The 16723-nt window shown below is 49.8% G+C and overlaps 1 protein-coding gene across 1 annotated transcript in view; it reads left to right on the forward strand.

The window, feature by feature from the left end:
- The window catches only part of ENOX1 (ecto-NOX disulfide-thiol exchanger 1), a 107341-nt gene extending 92851 nt beyond the window's left edge, over positions 1 to 14490 (forward strand). Inside the window, exons 12-14 of the mRNA XM_044448243.1 lie at positions 9684 to 9786; positions 12181 to 12266; positions 13644 to 14490. Coding sequence (XP_044304178.1) covers positions 9684 to 9786; positions 12181 to 12266; positions 13644 to 13775 — 321 coding nt within the window. The 3' untranslated portion in view covers positions 13776 to 14490. The remainder of the gene's footprint in view (positions 1 to 9683; positions 9787 to 12180; positions 12267 to 13643) is intronic.
- Positions 14491 to 16723: the final 2233 nt, after the last annotated feature.

The raw sequence follows: 16723 nt of genomic DNA on the forward strand, positions 1-16723 counted from the left end.
CCATATTCTGAAATATCTGCGAGGGGGTGTTATCTAAACTGGCTGCTTAAACGGGTATAAAGAAGCAGAATCTGAACAAGGCAGCCGTGCAGTGCCAGACTGTTCACGGCAAAGATACTTGGTGAGAAGTGCTGAACGCTTGCAATTGCTGCACAGAAAGTAATCTTCTGGATGACCCGAGAAGCTTTTTTTTTCCCTTGGAGCTGACCTTGGTTGGTGTGTTTGTGGGACCCATCCCTTCTCTGACAGACAGACAGACAGACAATTTAGTCATGAAATAGGCCGTCCGTCCTAGCGCAGACTGTGCTTGTTAGACTACCACTTTTTCCAGAAAAACTTGCAAATGCAAGATGAGAGAACTGCCTAGGTAAAAACTGACAGTATTGCTATCTGCAAATGTTTGTGCTGTCAGCCAGAGCTTGTTAGCCTTTAGGAATGGGGCTGAGGCCTCAGAAGTAATTCAGGTTTGCTTGGTTGGCCCTTAATTCCAGTTTGCTACTGGTGCCAAGTCACTGCACCAAGCATCTGGCAAGGCGGACTGCAATCTTCATGCTTTTTACAAATCCAATCAGCTTTTTGCAAATCGGCACTGGAGACCTTTGCAGAAACTGGGGAAGTTTGCATCTGAGAGGGATAGTTTTATTTATTTATTTATTGTGTGTGTATTTATAGGCCCCCTATAATCGCCGAGGCCTTGCTAGGCAGCTCTCAGTTTAACCTGCAGTCCTGTGCAGGGCAGGGGCTTCGATCTCCAGTGCCTGCCAACTCTGCTCGTCTAGGATTCTGTGAAGTTCACGACATCAACAAAACTGGCACTATTTATGCAAATAGCACTACGCCGCCTGTTTTGCGTCTGTTTGGCAGAAAGCAGCGCCCGAAAACATGCCGCTGGGCAAGAGTTGCACAAGCGGCACTGAGCTGGGTGTTTTCTGAGTGCCATGTTGTGCAAAGGCCGCCCTTGGCACCATGGTTCCACACAATGCGGGTGCCAGCTGCCGGTTGCCTGAAGACACCTCACGGCGCAGCATTTGCGCGAACAGAGCTAGTTCCATTCGAGTTGCATGTTTTCCCAGTGGCGGTTTGCAAACATGCGACAGCCAGATGGGAAACCCGTGTGCCGCGTGTGCCAACGGCAGCCCGTCTTCTAGAGGAAAGTCCATGGCAAACGTTTCCTTGCCCATTTCCAAGCAGCAGACGGAGAATCGACAGCTGCCTCTGGGCTGAGCCACGCGTGGCACTGGAGAACCCTCACCTCACGCCCTTCCCTGCGCTGTCTAAGCTTCTCCGCCGCCTTCCGGCATGGACCGCCGTCCCCGGCATCCCAGGCGTTCATGGCTTTTGCTCCTGGAAGCAGAGAGGGGGGCCTCCGTGTTCTTTGCCTCTGGCAGCTGAGCCTCTGAGAGCCAGGGAGAGGCTTCTTCCTTGAGATGCTCCTTCAGGGAACTTCTGCTCCAGGAGTCCCGCTCCTTTCTTTTCTGTGGTTTGGACTTGGGTGACAGTGGTGCCTTCAGCATAACAGCTCCTTAACCCTCGCTCTTAATTGTTCTCGGAAACACTCGTTGTTTTTCCATTTGGTTTGAGAGCCAGTCATGGGGAGTGACTCTTTCACGCTCGGTTTGTTTTGCTTCGTTGTCGGCTTTGGCACCTGTCATTGTGGATTAGGCTGTTCTCATGGTGTCCTTCCTGCAAGACAGGAGATAAGGAAGCGATTAAAAAAATGTCCATTTAGGAATCATAGAGCGAGGGGAGAGAATGATCTTCCAGTGCCTGCCTGTCTCTAGCACCATTCGGGTACCACTGAATCTGGTAACGCATGTGGTGCACTTTTCCTTAGCCAAGCGCATTAGGAGGGAACCAGGTGTAGTCAAACTGGGACAGAGTCGAGGTTGGGGAACAGTCCAGCAGCATTTCCGAGCAGGTGGAGCTCTAAGTGGGGCAATTCAGCATTGAAATTCACAGGCAGTGATGTTCAGTAAGAAGGGCATTCTTGGTTTACCTCTTCTGTGGATGATTCGCAGCAGAGCAGGAATAACTTAAGTGCAGGGCTCTGCCAGGAAGTCACAAAGCTATTTCACAAATGGCCGGCCAGGTGCATGTGGAAATATTTGTTCCAGCTGCGGGCTGTTCACATGGTCTGGAATTGTTTACCATCCCTCGCTCTGGTCCGTGGTGCCAGTGCTGCATTCACCGGCGTGGCGTGTGCTCCTCAGCGGCTTGCCTGCTCCCAGAAACAAAAGCCTCAGCCGGCGCCAGTTACCTGCCTGCGTTGACTGTGCCGCTCGCTTTTCAGGACAGGTGGTGCTCAGAGCTGGTTCCCACCTTGTGGCACAGATCGGTGAGGTTCGCTTGAGCCCATCGGTTCAGCAGCAGCATCCTTGCACACCTGTGTGCTCACATTCCTTATCCGCATTCACACACGAGCTGAGAAAGGGGCTCTCCTGAGCAGGATGGCGGCCCTACTCTTCTCACCTGAGTTATTATTTCATGCTTTGTTTCCTCTTCCAGAAGAGATTTATGGCACCTTTAACTGTGTTCAGCTAGGTGTTGGGTTTCCGTAAATCACAGGCTACCTAGAAGAGGGTACAGAAATAGTTCAAGTTCCAGTGCTAAGAGGCATCATTTCGAGATATGTCAGCATTCAAAGTTGGCATACAAGTATGCAACCCCTTAAGTAACCATTAGAATATGCGTGTCCAAAACCAGCCACTGTGCACGTCCATTGAAAAAGGGTAAAACTAAAGCAGAACTCTGGAATGTGCGTTCATCCTGAGACCAGTTCTGCCTTGGCATCATGAGGTGGCAAGAGAGAGAAGCGCATCAAGAAACGGTCCACCCGTTCCTTTTCCCCAGAATGAAGTGGGAAAAAGACAGAAGAGTTCCGATGAAAGAACGGGCCGAATTACTTTAGAATACATGTGAGGAGGCCGCATTCTTAAACCTGCCTTGCATTAAATGAGGCTTCTGTGTAAGCGGAAAACTTGCAGAGCAAGTAACAGAGCAGGGCTTTCTCTGTGCGGTGGTGGTGGGGGATGTGTGTGTGTGAAGCTAATATGGGGAAGAATCCCAAACGAATGCACACCATGGATATCTCAGAAAGAGACATGCTTTCTACAGTCTCAAATCTGTTCCCAGTGCAGGTCAGACTTGAAGGAGCTTGTTGGATTCCTCAGGAAGCTTCTGGAGTTTGGTGACATTTGACCGAAGCTTTCTGCACAAAAGCAATCTTTATTTCCAAAGCAGCATCTGAGAACAGGGGATGGATGAGTTTAAATTAACCCTGTGGCTTGATGACCGGCCTTAACTGCTTCAGGAGCAGACTTGGGCGAGGCATTTATTTTCTTGTCTATTTTAAAATTTTCTGACTCAGATAACCAGCTCTTCCTCCACCCATTTTTTCCTTTATTTATTTTGCTGAAGAGGCCTCCCCCAAGCCTCATTTTTGTCTGATCTAAGACTGGAGTTATCCATTTGCACATGTGAATAGCCTTTCAGAACACATGGTGTTCCAGATAGGTTTCTACTTTGCTAGAAGTGGGCTTCGCATCTTCCTTTTGCAAGAGTCTTTTGTGTAGCCAGAGCATCTGCCTTGAGTGCTCATCCAAGCTGCGCGCCAATGTCCAAGTGCTCCGAGAATCCTCATTTCTGCAGTCAGACACCAACCAAGCAGTCGAAGCAGCATGGTTGCCATCCGTCCTTCGCCAGTTCCATTCTTCTGCTGCAGCTACAAGATGGAGCAGGAGGGGATCCAATAGCAGCCCCCCTTCCAAGGACGTCATAGCATTTTCCATCTTGCTCTAAACAATCACAGGGCCGTGGATTAAATGAGATTAACCGATTAAAAGAGCAGCGAGCAGAGATTGGGCCAAGTTCATCGTAAGCAGCAAAATGTAGTTGACACCGCCAGTCTTGACACAGTCCAAACAGATTCCAGAAACAGCGTGAGGTTCGCAAGTTCGCAGGCTCCGGGTTCATCTTTATTCCTGTTGTAGTTCCGGCTTCCCAACGGCAGCTTGAATCTCACCGCAGAGCTTCGCCGGGAATGGCGCCTGGCCGTTCATGGAGGCTCTTCTTACTCCTGAGCACCATTCTTCTTCTTCCCTGCCAGCCTAGCAGACGGTCACTCCCACCTGTTGGTCCATAATTGTTCTCACCGTCGTTTTCACATTACTCCTGTTGCTCTCAGTTTGCTGTAAATCTGCGTTGATGCTTTTTAAATGCTTTTTGTATCTTGCAAGCTGCTGTGAGCAACTCCTTTTTGGAGGAGAAATGTGGGTGAACATTTTTTATAATCAGATTAAATCGACAGGCCCTGTTAATGCTGAACAAGCCAGTAAAGGTTTCCACCCAGGCAGCCAGTCACTTCCACGCGAGCCTCCTCACAGAACGGACCGCTGTTCCCATCCCTGCGCTGTCTCCTCCACGCCATCTTGCTTTTCTTTCCCCATTGTTTCGTTTACTTGTGTCCTTCCTTTCCGCCAAACGACACTCTTTGCTTCCAGCCCTGCTTTCTTCTTGCTCAGCTCCCGCTGTTAGTCTTTGCCGAGACATCCTCCTGAAAGAACGATCCATTGCTCTAATTCCCGTCAAGTGTTAGTCTTGGTTTTGCTGAAGATTGCTCACACGATGGTGTGGGTGGGGAGGCTGTGAAAGGTGCCTGCGTTCGTACCTGCCGTCTTCGTGGGTTTCCTTGTTTAGAGAACGTCACCCTCCACGTGGCCAACTTTGTCCTGCGGTTTTTTCTGCAGGCAGAAGATCAATGCCATTAATTAAGATGTATTTTTTCCTTCTGGGTACATCTACAAACCTCATTAGGATATTCTTCATGCTCAGCCAATTGTCAGGGACAAATGGCTGAATTCCCCATCCCTGCCTCTGCTTTACAGCACTTAAAGGTTTCAGCGCTAGATATGATTCTACGTTTGCCCAGGAAACGATGTTGCCTGCCATTTTTAGATGACTCCATTTATCCTGCACCGAGGACAATGTGATATCCGTTTTGTCTGTCTCCAGGAGACAGCTGTCCAGCATGCATAAATACTGGAGCCCCAAGGAGGGCGAGACTCTCTCGAGTCCGGTTGAAATCAATGCCGCTGAAGTGAGCCACACAAGCTTAGCATGAGCCTTTGATTCCGCTGGGACCAGGCACGATTCATCTTTTCTGGATTGAGACTGCAGGGGAGGGCTTCCAACAACAAGCGGAAAAACCTTTTGAAAAGACCTCGATGGATTGGCTGTTTGGAGGGGAGCTGCTCTAGCAGGAGGTGCTGGGTGAATGGGGTCCATTCTCCTGGTTTCTCCCATTTACAGTTAACCGATTCCCACAGTTTCTCTTTCCTTTTTAAGAGCTTTGCACTTGCAACCCCAGTGGTGGGTGGCCATGCGTGGAAATGGCTGCCGGGTGCATTCAAAACTTTACAGGTCCCAGGGCTGAGGACGGCATAGGCGTTTGATCCTGATGACCTTCACAAAGCTGTCATTCTCACGTCAAAACACTGGCTCTTTGACCTCCATTTTCAAGTAGCTGCCTGTAGACACCGTGAAAGAATCCGATTGCAGGTCATAGATGCTGAGAAATGGACAAAAAATTGTTTGGACCCTGTGTCACATGAAAAGGTTTATCTGAGCATGCTTTTCACACAGAGAAAGTATTAAAATTTTCACAGGCAGCAAAAGTATTTACAAACATGGCTTCTTTGGGCATGGTGGGATTGGAAAGGGTGCCCCGCAGGCATCAGATTTATTCAGTGCTTTTTTTGTAAGAAAAAAGGTGCTGAAACTCATGAAATCATTTACCTTTCGCACGTAGTCAATCACTGTACACACACCCACACATGTCAGTTGTGTAACAAAACATAATGGTCGCCGTCTGCAGTAAGCACTCAGCGCGCGACCACACGACCAATCACAAGCCGAGCAGCGCCATCACAACCAGTGTGGCCGAAGCACACGTGCATCGGACTCGACACACAAGCAGCCCGCATGCACCGTTTTAATGATTTTGCTGCCGACCTGCTACGCTCGACAGGGCGATTCAAATCCACGTGGACCAAACATCAAATTTTCAGAAGTTACTTTTAAAACGTGGAAAATCTGTCGAAAAAAGGTGCCAGAATTTCATTCCTGTGCGTTCTGTGACAAAAAAAGCCCTGGATTTATCCATCCTCCCCATTCAAAAGGGCAAAACTTGGAAGCAGCAAGCTGAGGAAGCAGCCTGTTCCACTGCTTTTGCACTGACCCATCTTTCGTTTCGGCAGATGCCGGTCAGGGCCGGCCCTGTCAGAGGCAGAGTGAAGAAGCTACAGCAGACTGCGAAGGTGGGCGCCCAGGTGTCCAGCCTACGCCTCCTGACCACCTGCCTTCTCCTGATCAGGGGGCCGGGCAGCCGGGATGCCCGTCAGCTGGGGCTTGGCCTGGTGGGCCACCTCACCCAGCCGCCTTCTCCCAGCATGCCCTGGTGAGTGCTGCTAGGAATGGCTCCAGGCCACACGCACAGGCGAAAGCCAGCCTGGGACAGCCAGGGACCCCTCTTGCGATGCAGCCTCTGTCTGAACAAGGAGCGGCCAGGTGCCCGGAAGAGCAGGGCGTGATGGGTGGCCCGCCTCTGGCCAGCCTTTCCCGTCATGGCCAGCGCTGCCGTGGGATTCAGCTGCGGGATCCAGCATGGGCCTCCTCCAGCCCCGCGAGGCCACGGAGAGCTCCAGGCCGGTTTTCCTGCAATTCCACATGCTTCCTGGGGCCAGAACCCTTCACTGGTTCAGGCTGTCATTTTAGTAATTCTAACAACACATTTCAGAATATTAGAAAATGCTGTTTTCACCGGCGAAAGGGAGTGTGAAAGACGTCTGCAGAGGCGACCTGCTCTGGGTCGTAGGAGCCCACGCTGGCAGCGTGCCTTCCTGCTTGGGCGCCGCTTCTTCAGCAACAGCCGTCCCCGTTCCGGACACGAAGAGCCCTCCTCGGGACTGTTCTCCCCCCTTCACTCTTCCAGCTTCTCTGTCTGCTTTCCTTTTAAACAAGTAAAGGCATTTGATTTGTGTCTGGAAATGCGGCCATGCGGAACGTGCCAAGAGTTTCTCATTACATAATTTTTATAAACTCTTATGGCTGGCCATGCATTAAGAAACCATCTGATCTCTCTCTGCAAAGCAAGTACAATGTCTCCCCGAGGCGGAGTTCTCATCAAGACCCCCCCCCCCGTGTCTTGGGGAGGACAGCGGTGTGGAAGCCCTTCCCTGCCACCCCAGGCATCTTCTCTCCAACAGCCTGACTGTGCCTGCCTTGAAGACTGGTTGGTGGAAAGGTCGGATGTATTTTTCGGGCGTGACTGGATTATCCCGACATCCATTCCTAATCAGCTGAGCTCTCTAAGCCTGGTTTCTCCCATCATTTGGACCCAGGGATGAAATGCATTGAGAAGGCGGAAGTAATGCCTTTCCCCCCACGCCTTCTTCGCTGGAGGAGCAGTGCAGCCTGGCTGTGGAACCTCTGGCCTGCGGGCCTGGTGCAGCCTGATCTGGAGCATGCCAGTCCACCCCGCCTGCGCCAAGCCACCCCGCTGTGTGAGTCTCCTCACTGCTCCATTACATCTGGGAACAGTGGCAATCCCCATGCTGGGTGCAGGCTGGAGATCGCAAGCCCGGCAGTGCAGCAGGAGGAAGCGGCACAGAGAGCAGCCGCATCGACTGGAAATGGACGTTGCGTTGATGGACAGCAGGCAGCGAGGGAAGTGACCGCTCTCCCCACTTGTGGGCGAGGCCCTCCTCCTAGCCCGCCCCACCTGATTCCCCTGATGGGAGGTGGAGGCAGGGCGGACAGAGATCGGGGGACCCTCACCCAAGTGCCTCTCCTAGAATCAAAGAATCATAGAATAGTAGAGTTGGAAGGGCCATGAAGGCCATCAGGTCCAACCCCCTGCTGCTGCAGGACACCAAGTCACACCATCCTGCTTGGGTGACTGTCCACTTTCACCTTGAAAGTCTCCAGTGTGGGAGAACCCACTGCCTCTCCGGGCAGCTGGTTCCACTGCCCTATTGCTCTGGCTGTGAGGAAGCTTCTCCTGATGTCCAGCCTGAATCTGGGTTGCCACAGCTTGAACTGATTATTCCGTGTCCTACACTTGGGCATCAGCAAGAAGAGATCTTGACCTCCCTCTTTGTGACGGCCTTTGAGGCACTTATGGAGGGATATCATGTTCCCCTCTCAAGGCTAGACATGCCCAGTTCCCAGTCTCTCCTCCCAGGGCCGTGTTTCCAAACCCTGGACCCTTTCTCATTTACCTGCATCTTTCTTAAATCTTGGTGCCGGAACAGGACACCGTATTCCAGGTGTATAGTATTCCAGTATCCCCCTGCTCCCCATCAGAGGATCGACCAGTCTGGTCTGGCTTGGCTTCCCTGAATGTGGGCTTCCCTACCCACAGGAGCCATCCAGGTCCCCCACTGAAAAGCCCTTCCGCATCCCTGCTTCGGAACCTGCCGTCACCAAGCTGAACTCTGCACCGCCATGCATAGCGGCTCTTCCACCTTTGCAAGGTGGACACAGGCTGTTTGGACCTTCTCAGAAGTCGTTTAACCCCCCGCATGTCGATTGCAAAATCCCTAGGCATGTTGCTGAGGTACGGGACTGAGTGGATCCTGCATCTAGCACCAGCCTTTCTTTTTGTCCAGGAATTCGAATAACCCTGTGCAGTAGATAAGGATCAATACATCCGCTGTGTTGAGGCCGCAAAAACACCAGCTTGCCCAAGGCTACCTCGTGACTTTGTGGCAGGGGAGACGTGCCCTGGGAACCGCAGGGCTCACAACTCTTGTGCTAACCCGAACCCTGTGCAGCAGCTAAGGAAGGTGTGCTCCCCGCCCCCGCTCAAGCGAAGAGTAGCAACAACAAACTAAGGACAGAGAGCTCAGTGCATTTCCAGCCCATCTCGCTTCCATGTGTTGAGTCGTAAATCCATACATTCTTACTTCCACAGGAATTCTTCCAGTCAGGTGAGCGTTCGCATTCTGGGTGCATCCGTGCCCCCTGCACCCGTCCTTCGCGCACCTTTCCAGGGCCTCACCTTGGTCTGGAAGCAGCTGCCGAGCCGAATCCCTTGCCGGAGTTGGCGCAAGAGAGGCGTTGCCCGCTGGGCAGGCGCAAAGCTTTGCAAGCCCGAGAGGTCACAGTGGGGTGGTCTGCTTTACGTGGAAGAGTGCTATGTAGTGTTGTGTAGCAGGTGATGTCCTGCACAGAACAGCAGATGGAATAAGCCCTGCCGGTATTTTTTCCCCTACGTAGAAGCAGACAATGAAACACGGGAAAGGCATCTGCTCTTGGACTGCGCTGTGTGTATTTGTCTTGGTGCAGAAACCATTCAGTAACGGGGGGTGTCAAAAGTTGGCCTAGTCTGTTGGGGAAAATGACAGACCCTTCAGCAGCCTCTTCTTTATTGCGCAATCCAAACCAGCCTCAGCCATTTCCTTTAAAGACGGGGAAAAGACCAATCTAACTCCCTCCCTTTTTTGCAGTTCGGAATAGAGAGTACTATTGGACACAGATCAATAATTTATAATTGTCTTGCCTGTAGCTGTAAATTAAAGTAATGATCTTTCTTATAGAGATGAAGAATGCCAGCAATATATACTGAAATGGATAAATTCTACATAAGCACCTGTTTTATTTAGTTTTGTTTTCAAACCTTATAGGAAATCAATGTGTTGACAGTACCATTGGTCAACCAAGACAGAGAAAAAAAATTGGAGAAGCGAAGCCAACCACTAAAATCAGAGAAAGAAGCACTGTTGATAGGTAAGGAAACCCTCCATGCTCCATTTCTAATCGCAACATCACCTGTGGCAAACAAGAGGTCGTTATGTAAGATTAAGCGGTCTTGAAATTATTCTGCATTTCAGTGGGTGAGAGCTGAAGAAAGTGCTACTGACGGGGTATAGTTTGTTCTGGTGGATCCTGTTTTCTTGCAGTGCAAACCGTATAATCCATGGAAGCATCACAACAGTGGCCTTGTGGATTGGTTCTAATGCCCAGTTCACACAATACTGTTGCCAGAATTTTGGACGCACCCACAAGAGCCTCTGTTCAGTTTTGGTGGGGACAGACTTGGGCGTCTTGGGGGATGGCGAAATTCTCAGCGGTGCCGAAAAGCCTATTTTCTGGGATGGTGAAGATTTTGAACACATTTGAATTTTGTGCCCTGACATCCTTCTGTCCCAGAGATTAAGTCTCCCGAGGAAGAACAGCATGCTCCAAATTGTAGAATGGAGTTGCTATTTTAACAGAATTCTGATCCAGTTGCAATTTTCGCACCTGAATGCATCGGAAGAGGGCAGGGGAAGGGGGGGGGGGATTGCCGTGCCATCTCTTGAGCTGCAATTCCAGCAACAGAGGCATCTTTTCACACCCACCAGGCACAGCGATGATTTTCAGGTCTTCTACTGAACGAGCATCCATGTATGGCGACCCAAAAACGGGTGATATGTCACCAGAGAAAAGGACAAATGAGGATGCAGATTCATCTAACATCTGCATATGTTAATGGATGTGTGTTAGAAAGGATTGCTACAATCTAAATACTATTTATCTATTGATCCATTTTGTTTCATTCCTATACCACCCCTGGCTGAAGCTCTCTGGGTGGTTTACAACAGTGCATAAAGCAAAATAGGAACTCAATTTTTCTTGCTTTCGTAGGGAAGCTGGTTGCAAGGAGCCTCGTTGTGTGCTCCCTGCTGGCAAGATGCCAGCCGTGAATGGGCATCTTCAAGGGTCGTGCAGAACTTCCATTTTATGGTTCTTTACCTTTTCTCTGGTCTTGGAGAGGACAACTCTTCCAACAGAGGACAGTCCTCTGTAAAGTGGAGACTTGGCCACCCAGCCTGGTCCTCTGTTATATGATGCCCTCTCTGTAGCATAAAAAGAATTACTGTGTCCTTCTGTCTCTCCCACATACTGGAGCACAAGAGCCTGCAGGCAATGTTAATGCAGGTGGACATGCATCTAAAGGTACTTACTCGGAGGGGTGAGCTGGCCAGACGCCCCCGGCCAGATATAAACAGAACTGTGAAAGTCATGCTGTTTGGCTCAGCCAGAGGGATGCAAAGCTGGCTTCTCCACTCATGTGGCAACGTGGGCATCCTTCATGCAACTGTGGGGGAAGCAGGAAAACGCCCACGCCGAAATGCCTCAGAGGCCTTTCTTCTGCTGGGGAGAAACTCCCCCTGGGTGTTCTCTCCCTCTCTGTCACGAATGAGGGAAAGTTCCACCACTGCCAAACCTGGACTCGGTCCAGGTGTCCGACGTCCTCAACAGAGAAGCCTTTCCTCACCGGCTCACCCATGTAATATCCCTTCCTGTACCCTCAACTGTTTAGAACCAAGGAGAGCAAGAACAGGCAAAATGAGGAAGCTAGATTGGGTTAGAGAGTCAGAAATGTGCATTGGAGCACAGAAACAAATGTGCGAGAATCCTGGAACTGCAGCCGTGCTGGTTCAGATACCGAAGGATAGCAGTAGCATAACTAGAATCGTGCTGAACGAGCTTTGCCTCTCATTCTGCAGGAATCATTTGATGTGGAAGCTGCATAATGTGCATCTTGGAGGGGAACAGAGGGAGAGAAGCAAGTGGCTAGAAAGGCACAGAACCAGCCTTTCTCCGAAGGGCGACAGTTCCTGTTTTTTGCCTGGGATTGCAGCTGGCTTTTAAATGGAAAAATATACAAAGATGCCTGGGAAAATGCATTTTTGCTTGCTCACTAATCAGGATTAAACTCAATCCATGCTGAAATTATTACAAAAGTCAAGGCTGTGCAAGTTTGGATGTAGTTGATATTCAACATTTTCATGACAAGAGCCACTGAAGGAGAAAAAAAAAGCCCAGTTTTTATCAACTCAATGCCTACAATTTTTATTGGCAAATCAAGCATAAAATTGGGAGCTGAAACAAATGCTCCCAGCGAATCTTTGTTTTAAAATCTCTCTCTTCATCTTGGTCACTTGGTTACACAGTTCTGTCCCTCCTGAAAGCGAGTCTCTGTGTTTAAATGTTCTCTTCTTGCTGAATCGTTTTAGAAATAGATGAGGTATGCTTTGGCTGAAAAGCAAACCGTGACCATCGTAAGCATTCCTTTGTTGTGGCATTTTCTGCTCTGCCCAAGCAAATGTTCGTGTTTTGTATGTTTTAACACAGGTATCATATCAACGTTTCTTCATGTCCATCCTTTTGGAGCTAATATAGAATATCTTTGGTCTTACATGCAGCAGCTGGACTCCAAGGTAAATCAGTACTGTTGGTTGTGGTCAGGAAGGACCTTGTGTGGACAAGTCGCCATCTGGAAACACAAACCCTTCCTTTAAAAAAAAAAAATCCAAGCCAGTCTGAGGCCCAAAAACGTAACCCTCTTGCCTGGGCCGACCTGCATTCTCCTAAGCAATCCTTCCTCCGCCCCTTTTTTGACCTGCCCTTTGCAGTCAGTAAGGCATGCTGGGAGAAAGGAAGGCAGACGCCTGTCTCCTTCCCAGTCAAGGACTGGTCTTTGGGACTTGTGGGCTCCCAAGAGCTACTGCAATTATTTTAATCTGACCTACGGATGAATGTGAGGTTTGGGAAGCTTGCTTCTTCCTAGAAGTGGCTTAGGACCCCTCCAAGCTGTCCTCTGAGCCCGGCTCCGAAAATCTGGACTGACGTCTCTGGGTGAAACCCCAGAGACGTCCTTCACTGGCAGCATCATGCCGCGGGCACGGCTAGAACCGCTGTGGATGCTCTTCACAAAGGCCTGGGAGCTGCTTCAGAGCCAGCAGAGGTGCCACTGAAGCACTGAGGGAGAGCAGGGGTGAGAGAGGAGGCCATCCAATTGTGGACGCACGGCCCTTCGACATGGTGGGAGTGCAGGCTCCCAACGAAGAGGAGAGGGTGGGAATTCGGTCCAAGGGTGAAACGTCGGCTGAAATGGCAGGCGCCACGTCACGTAACGCGGCACTCTACAAAAATGGTGGCCAGAGAGACCCTCCTGTGGGAAAACTGCTTCTGAGGGCAGGGCTCAGCTGGAGTGGTCAGCGTTGGTGTTGCACCAACTTTCTTTCACGAAAGAGCTCTTCTTCCACAAGACCTCAGCGATGCTATATTATAGCAGGCTTGCTGGATCTTTGTCTTCCCAGACTACCTGGGAGTCTAGCGCCCGGGCCTGCCTGCCTGCAGCTCTGCATAATGAAGCTACTTGATTAGAATGGCAGCTTTCCAGGGGACCTTGAAGGCAGCAGCCTTCAAGCCTAAAGCCAACGCTGGGCCCTCTAGAGTTCCCCAGCATGCCGCACCCCATTCCTTTTCCCTGACCGCTGATTGGTGGGTGATTCCCCAGGTGTGTGCAGTTTCCCCCGTTCCAAAAGGCAGAAGGACCACTTCTGAGGGCCGACGTCTGGACGCATGATTGGCTTATTTAGTTCAGAATATATTAAGTTCAGCCATACTCAGGAGCATAAGACATTTAAGCTAAACTCGGCCAGTATTTTGAAAGCTGCTTTGCCTTCGGCCCAAACCACTCCTGGATTGCGACTGCCTGGGGTTTCTTCATCATGGAATCTGGCCCTTGGTCAACCAGGCCTGGGTTCACAGAAAAGTCATTTGCTATGCTTTTCTTTCTCACCCTTTCCTAGATCTCTGCAAATGAAATCGAGATGCTTTTAATGAGGCTTCCACACATGTTCAAGCAGGAGTTTTCCGGTGTAGGAGCCACGCTGGAGAAGAGGTGGAAATTCTGTGCCTTTGAGGGAATTAAAACGACCTGACTGTGGATTGTGGTGGGGCTGCGTGGAGGAAGGTGCTTGTGGGCTTGACAGGAAGGGCTAGTCCAAGTATTAAAGGGAGGTTTGGCATATGCACTCCAAGCCTGGTTTTAGTTGCATTTGTGGTGTCCTCTTGTGAAAATGTCGTTGTGTGCCAGTCCCAAAATGAAAAGGACAGGGGGCACCTTCTGGAAAGTGATGGATGTGTTTCCGGTGAAAACCCAAGCGAGATGCTGCCATCCCAATGGTGTCATTTTTTAAAATCTGCTCCTTCTGAACTTAGCTCACCGAGCAGGTAGGAATAATTTCCAGTTGCTGAGCTCTGCAATGTAATATGTAATATGTAGTAGATCTTCCTCAAGTCCCATTCCTGAGAGTCTTTCTGTTTCGTAAAAAGACAAAAGTGAGTTCACAGTGAGAGAAAGCATAGCAAAAGCAAGCTCGAGCGGGTGTCTCAACCGTTGTTGCATTTTGTAAATTAAGTTATCTGCTGTACCAGGGACTTCTGCCTTATTGCTTAGAGGCCTGAAAAATGTGACTGAATTCCTTGAGAATGCTTTATCCAGAATATTATTTTTCTAATGTAACTATTCTCCATTCTTAGTTCATTTAACATGGATTGTATATTGATTTTCATAAACATGTAAATAAAGAGGAAGGCAGTGTTACTCTGTTGTATTTGGTATGGCACATTCGGGGTTATTGCTTCCAAAGTTAAGTATCCAGTTACATTACTGTTACAGATTTTATAGCAAATATATAATTTTTTTCAATAAATAGGACTTTTGCAAGCTCTTCTGTGATCCCAGCCTCTCCCCCATTGTACAAACCCTACAGCACTCTCGAAGTGTGGACTTTTTCACCCCTGGAGTGTAGCGATTCCATTTGCTTTGTTGTCATATATGGGCTTCCCCAATCTGGCAGCCTCCACATGGTAGGAACCTCTACACCTATTAGCCCCAGCCAGCTTAGACAACAGCCAGGAATGCTGGAAACTCTAGTTAAAGGCATCTGGAGGTTGCCAGGTTGGGCAAAACTGCCACATTTCCTAGGAGAAACCTAGAAAAGTAACACCAGCCCTGAATCTCTTCTAGAAATTGGCTTCAGTCTCCGTGTTCTGGAACTGAACAGTGCCTAGGTTCCATAAAGAGGACAACCTCAACTCTATAAGGCGCCCCTGAAAGATAAAGCCTCGTTTAGCTAAAATCTTGATCGGAAATTATTTTGTTCTGTTCCTTAACGTTCTGGGCTACGTTGAAGAATGATGGTGATGTGAATAGAGCTAAGGAAACCTAAAGTGACAGAGGAGATTCTAGACATATGTGGGTCTCTGAAAAATTCCGTAAACTGGACAAAAAGGGGAATTCTGGAACGTTTGTTCAACAGGTTTCTACCCTGCTTGTTCATCTCAATCAAGACTGGGGTTCTGCTCCACAAAGTTGCAGAGTGCAAGTTGCCTAGACATTGCGTTGGCTGCGTCTTTCCCCTTGTGAAATAAATGCAGAGCTTCTTGTTGCCTGATATTCCTTTCACATACTGTGAGCATTTCAGTATTAGAATGCTATAAAGCAGCTTTTTCTGATATCTCAGTATATCAATTCACTCACCTCGTTCCTTTCTGGAACAAGGCGAGCGAAGCGATGCTTTCCTGGTTTGAAAAGGAGCACATTGTATGGGGGAGACTGAGTGGGGGGCAATGGCAGTGGAATCTTCTACCCGGTAAGACACGTCTGATTAAATGAAGCCAGATGGCAGTGGAGAACCCACAGGTAGTGGGTGGGGGTGCTTTCATTCTTTATTTTTCCAACATGCAATTTGGAAGCCGAAACCTATTTAACTGCGGAACACGTGCCATGCCGGAAAAGAGCTCCAGGGGCACTTAGTATCCCCCACCTCTCTTGGCCATCTGCTAGCGCTACATAGATCTATTTTATTGGACTCCTACTGCGATGGAACTATGGGAACCACCCGTTCTCAAATATATTTATTTCCACCCGAGAGAGAGAAATACTACCGCGACGCGTTAGTTCCACATTGCAAAAATCGAGAAGAAATCTTTCACTTTGCCAGGGCCCTCGCCACAAATGCAGGATGGGCAACGCTACTGAGAAACCAGCCACAGCGTCCGTCCGCTCGCGGCTCCCAGATCTATTTGGGATAAGGTACCTCTGAGGCAGTGACACGCCGTGGGTCGAGCTCATATTTCTTGTTCTCCGTGTGAGGAAAAGTAGCAGGAAGAGTGAAGGTGCTGTTGACTTACTTAGTGCTCTTCCATTGCAGCCTAATAGCTGGTGCGCTCTCAGTGGTACAGAACACTAGGCAGCCTTGGGGCAAGAACGGGCGGACGGAGTTCCACCACGCTGATTCTGCTCGGAATATGCATCTGCTCTGAGTTTCCTCTGCTCAACGAGTTGCTCTCAGGCTAACAGATGTGCTTGTTGTGGGAGGTGGACATGCCTTTTAGCAATGTGCCGGACCGGACATGCCCGTGTGTGTGTGGCTGCCAGCGGTGGCAGATGGGACTGGGAAGAGGCGTGTCGCTGACGACCCAGTCCCCTCGTTAGCGTGCGCGTCCCAGCGCCGTTTGCGGGAGGTGCAGCGAGAGGGCTCACCTTGCCGCGCACTTCCGCATAGTGCCGACTCCTCACTGTTCGAAACAGGAAATGTCCTTGTCCGGGTGAGCGGAGGCCGTGCAATCACTGACAAGTTACGGAGCACGTCAGCAGGAAAAAACCCCTGTCTTTAAGGGGGAGAGAAAATCCTACATCTGGGTGGATGGTCAAGGCGATCACCCGGGGGTCTTTGGCAACGGATACCTGAAGCTCTTGCCCTGCAGGGCTTCCCGTTTTAGCGGTCGTGCTACAGGCCCCTTCATCGCACGAGTGTGCCTAAAACTTCTTCTTCTTCTTTTTTTCAGAGAATGCAAATATTTGCAGCTATTGAAGGCACAG

Source organism: Varanus komodoensis, unplaced genomic scaffold, assembly GCF_004798865.1.
Source record: "Varanus komodoensis strain SLA01 unplaced genomic scaffold, ASM479886v1 scaffold54, whole genome shotgun sequence".
NCBI lineage: Eukaryota > Metazoa > Chordata > Lepidosauria > Squamata > Varanidae > Varanus > Varanus komodoensis.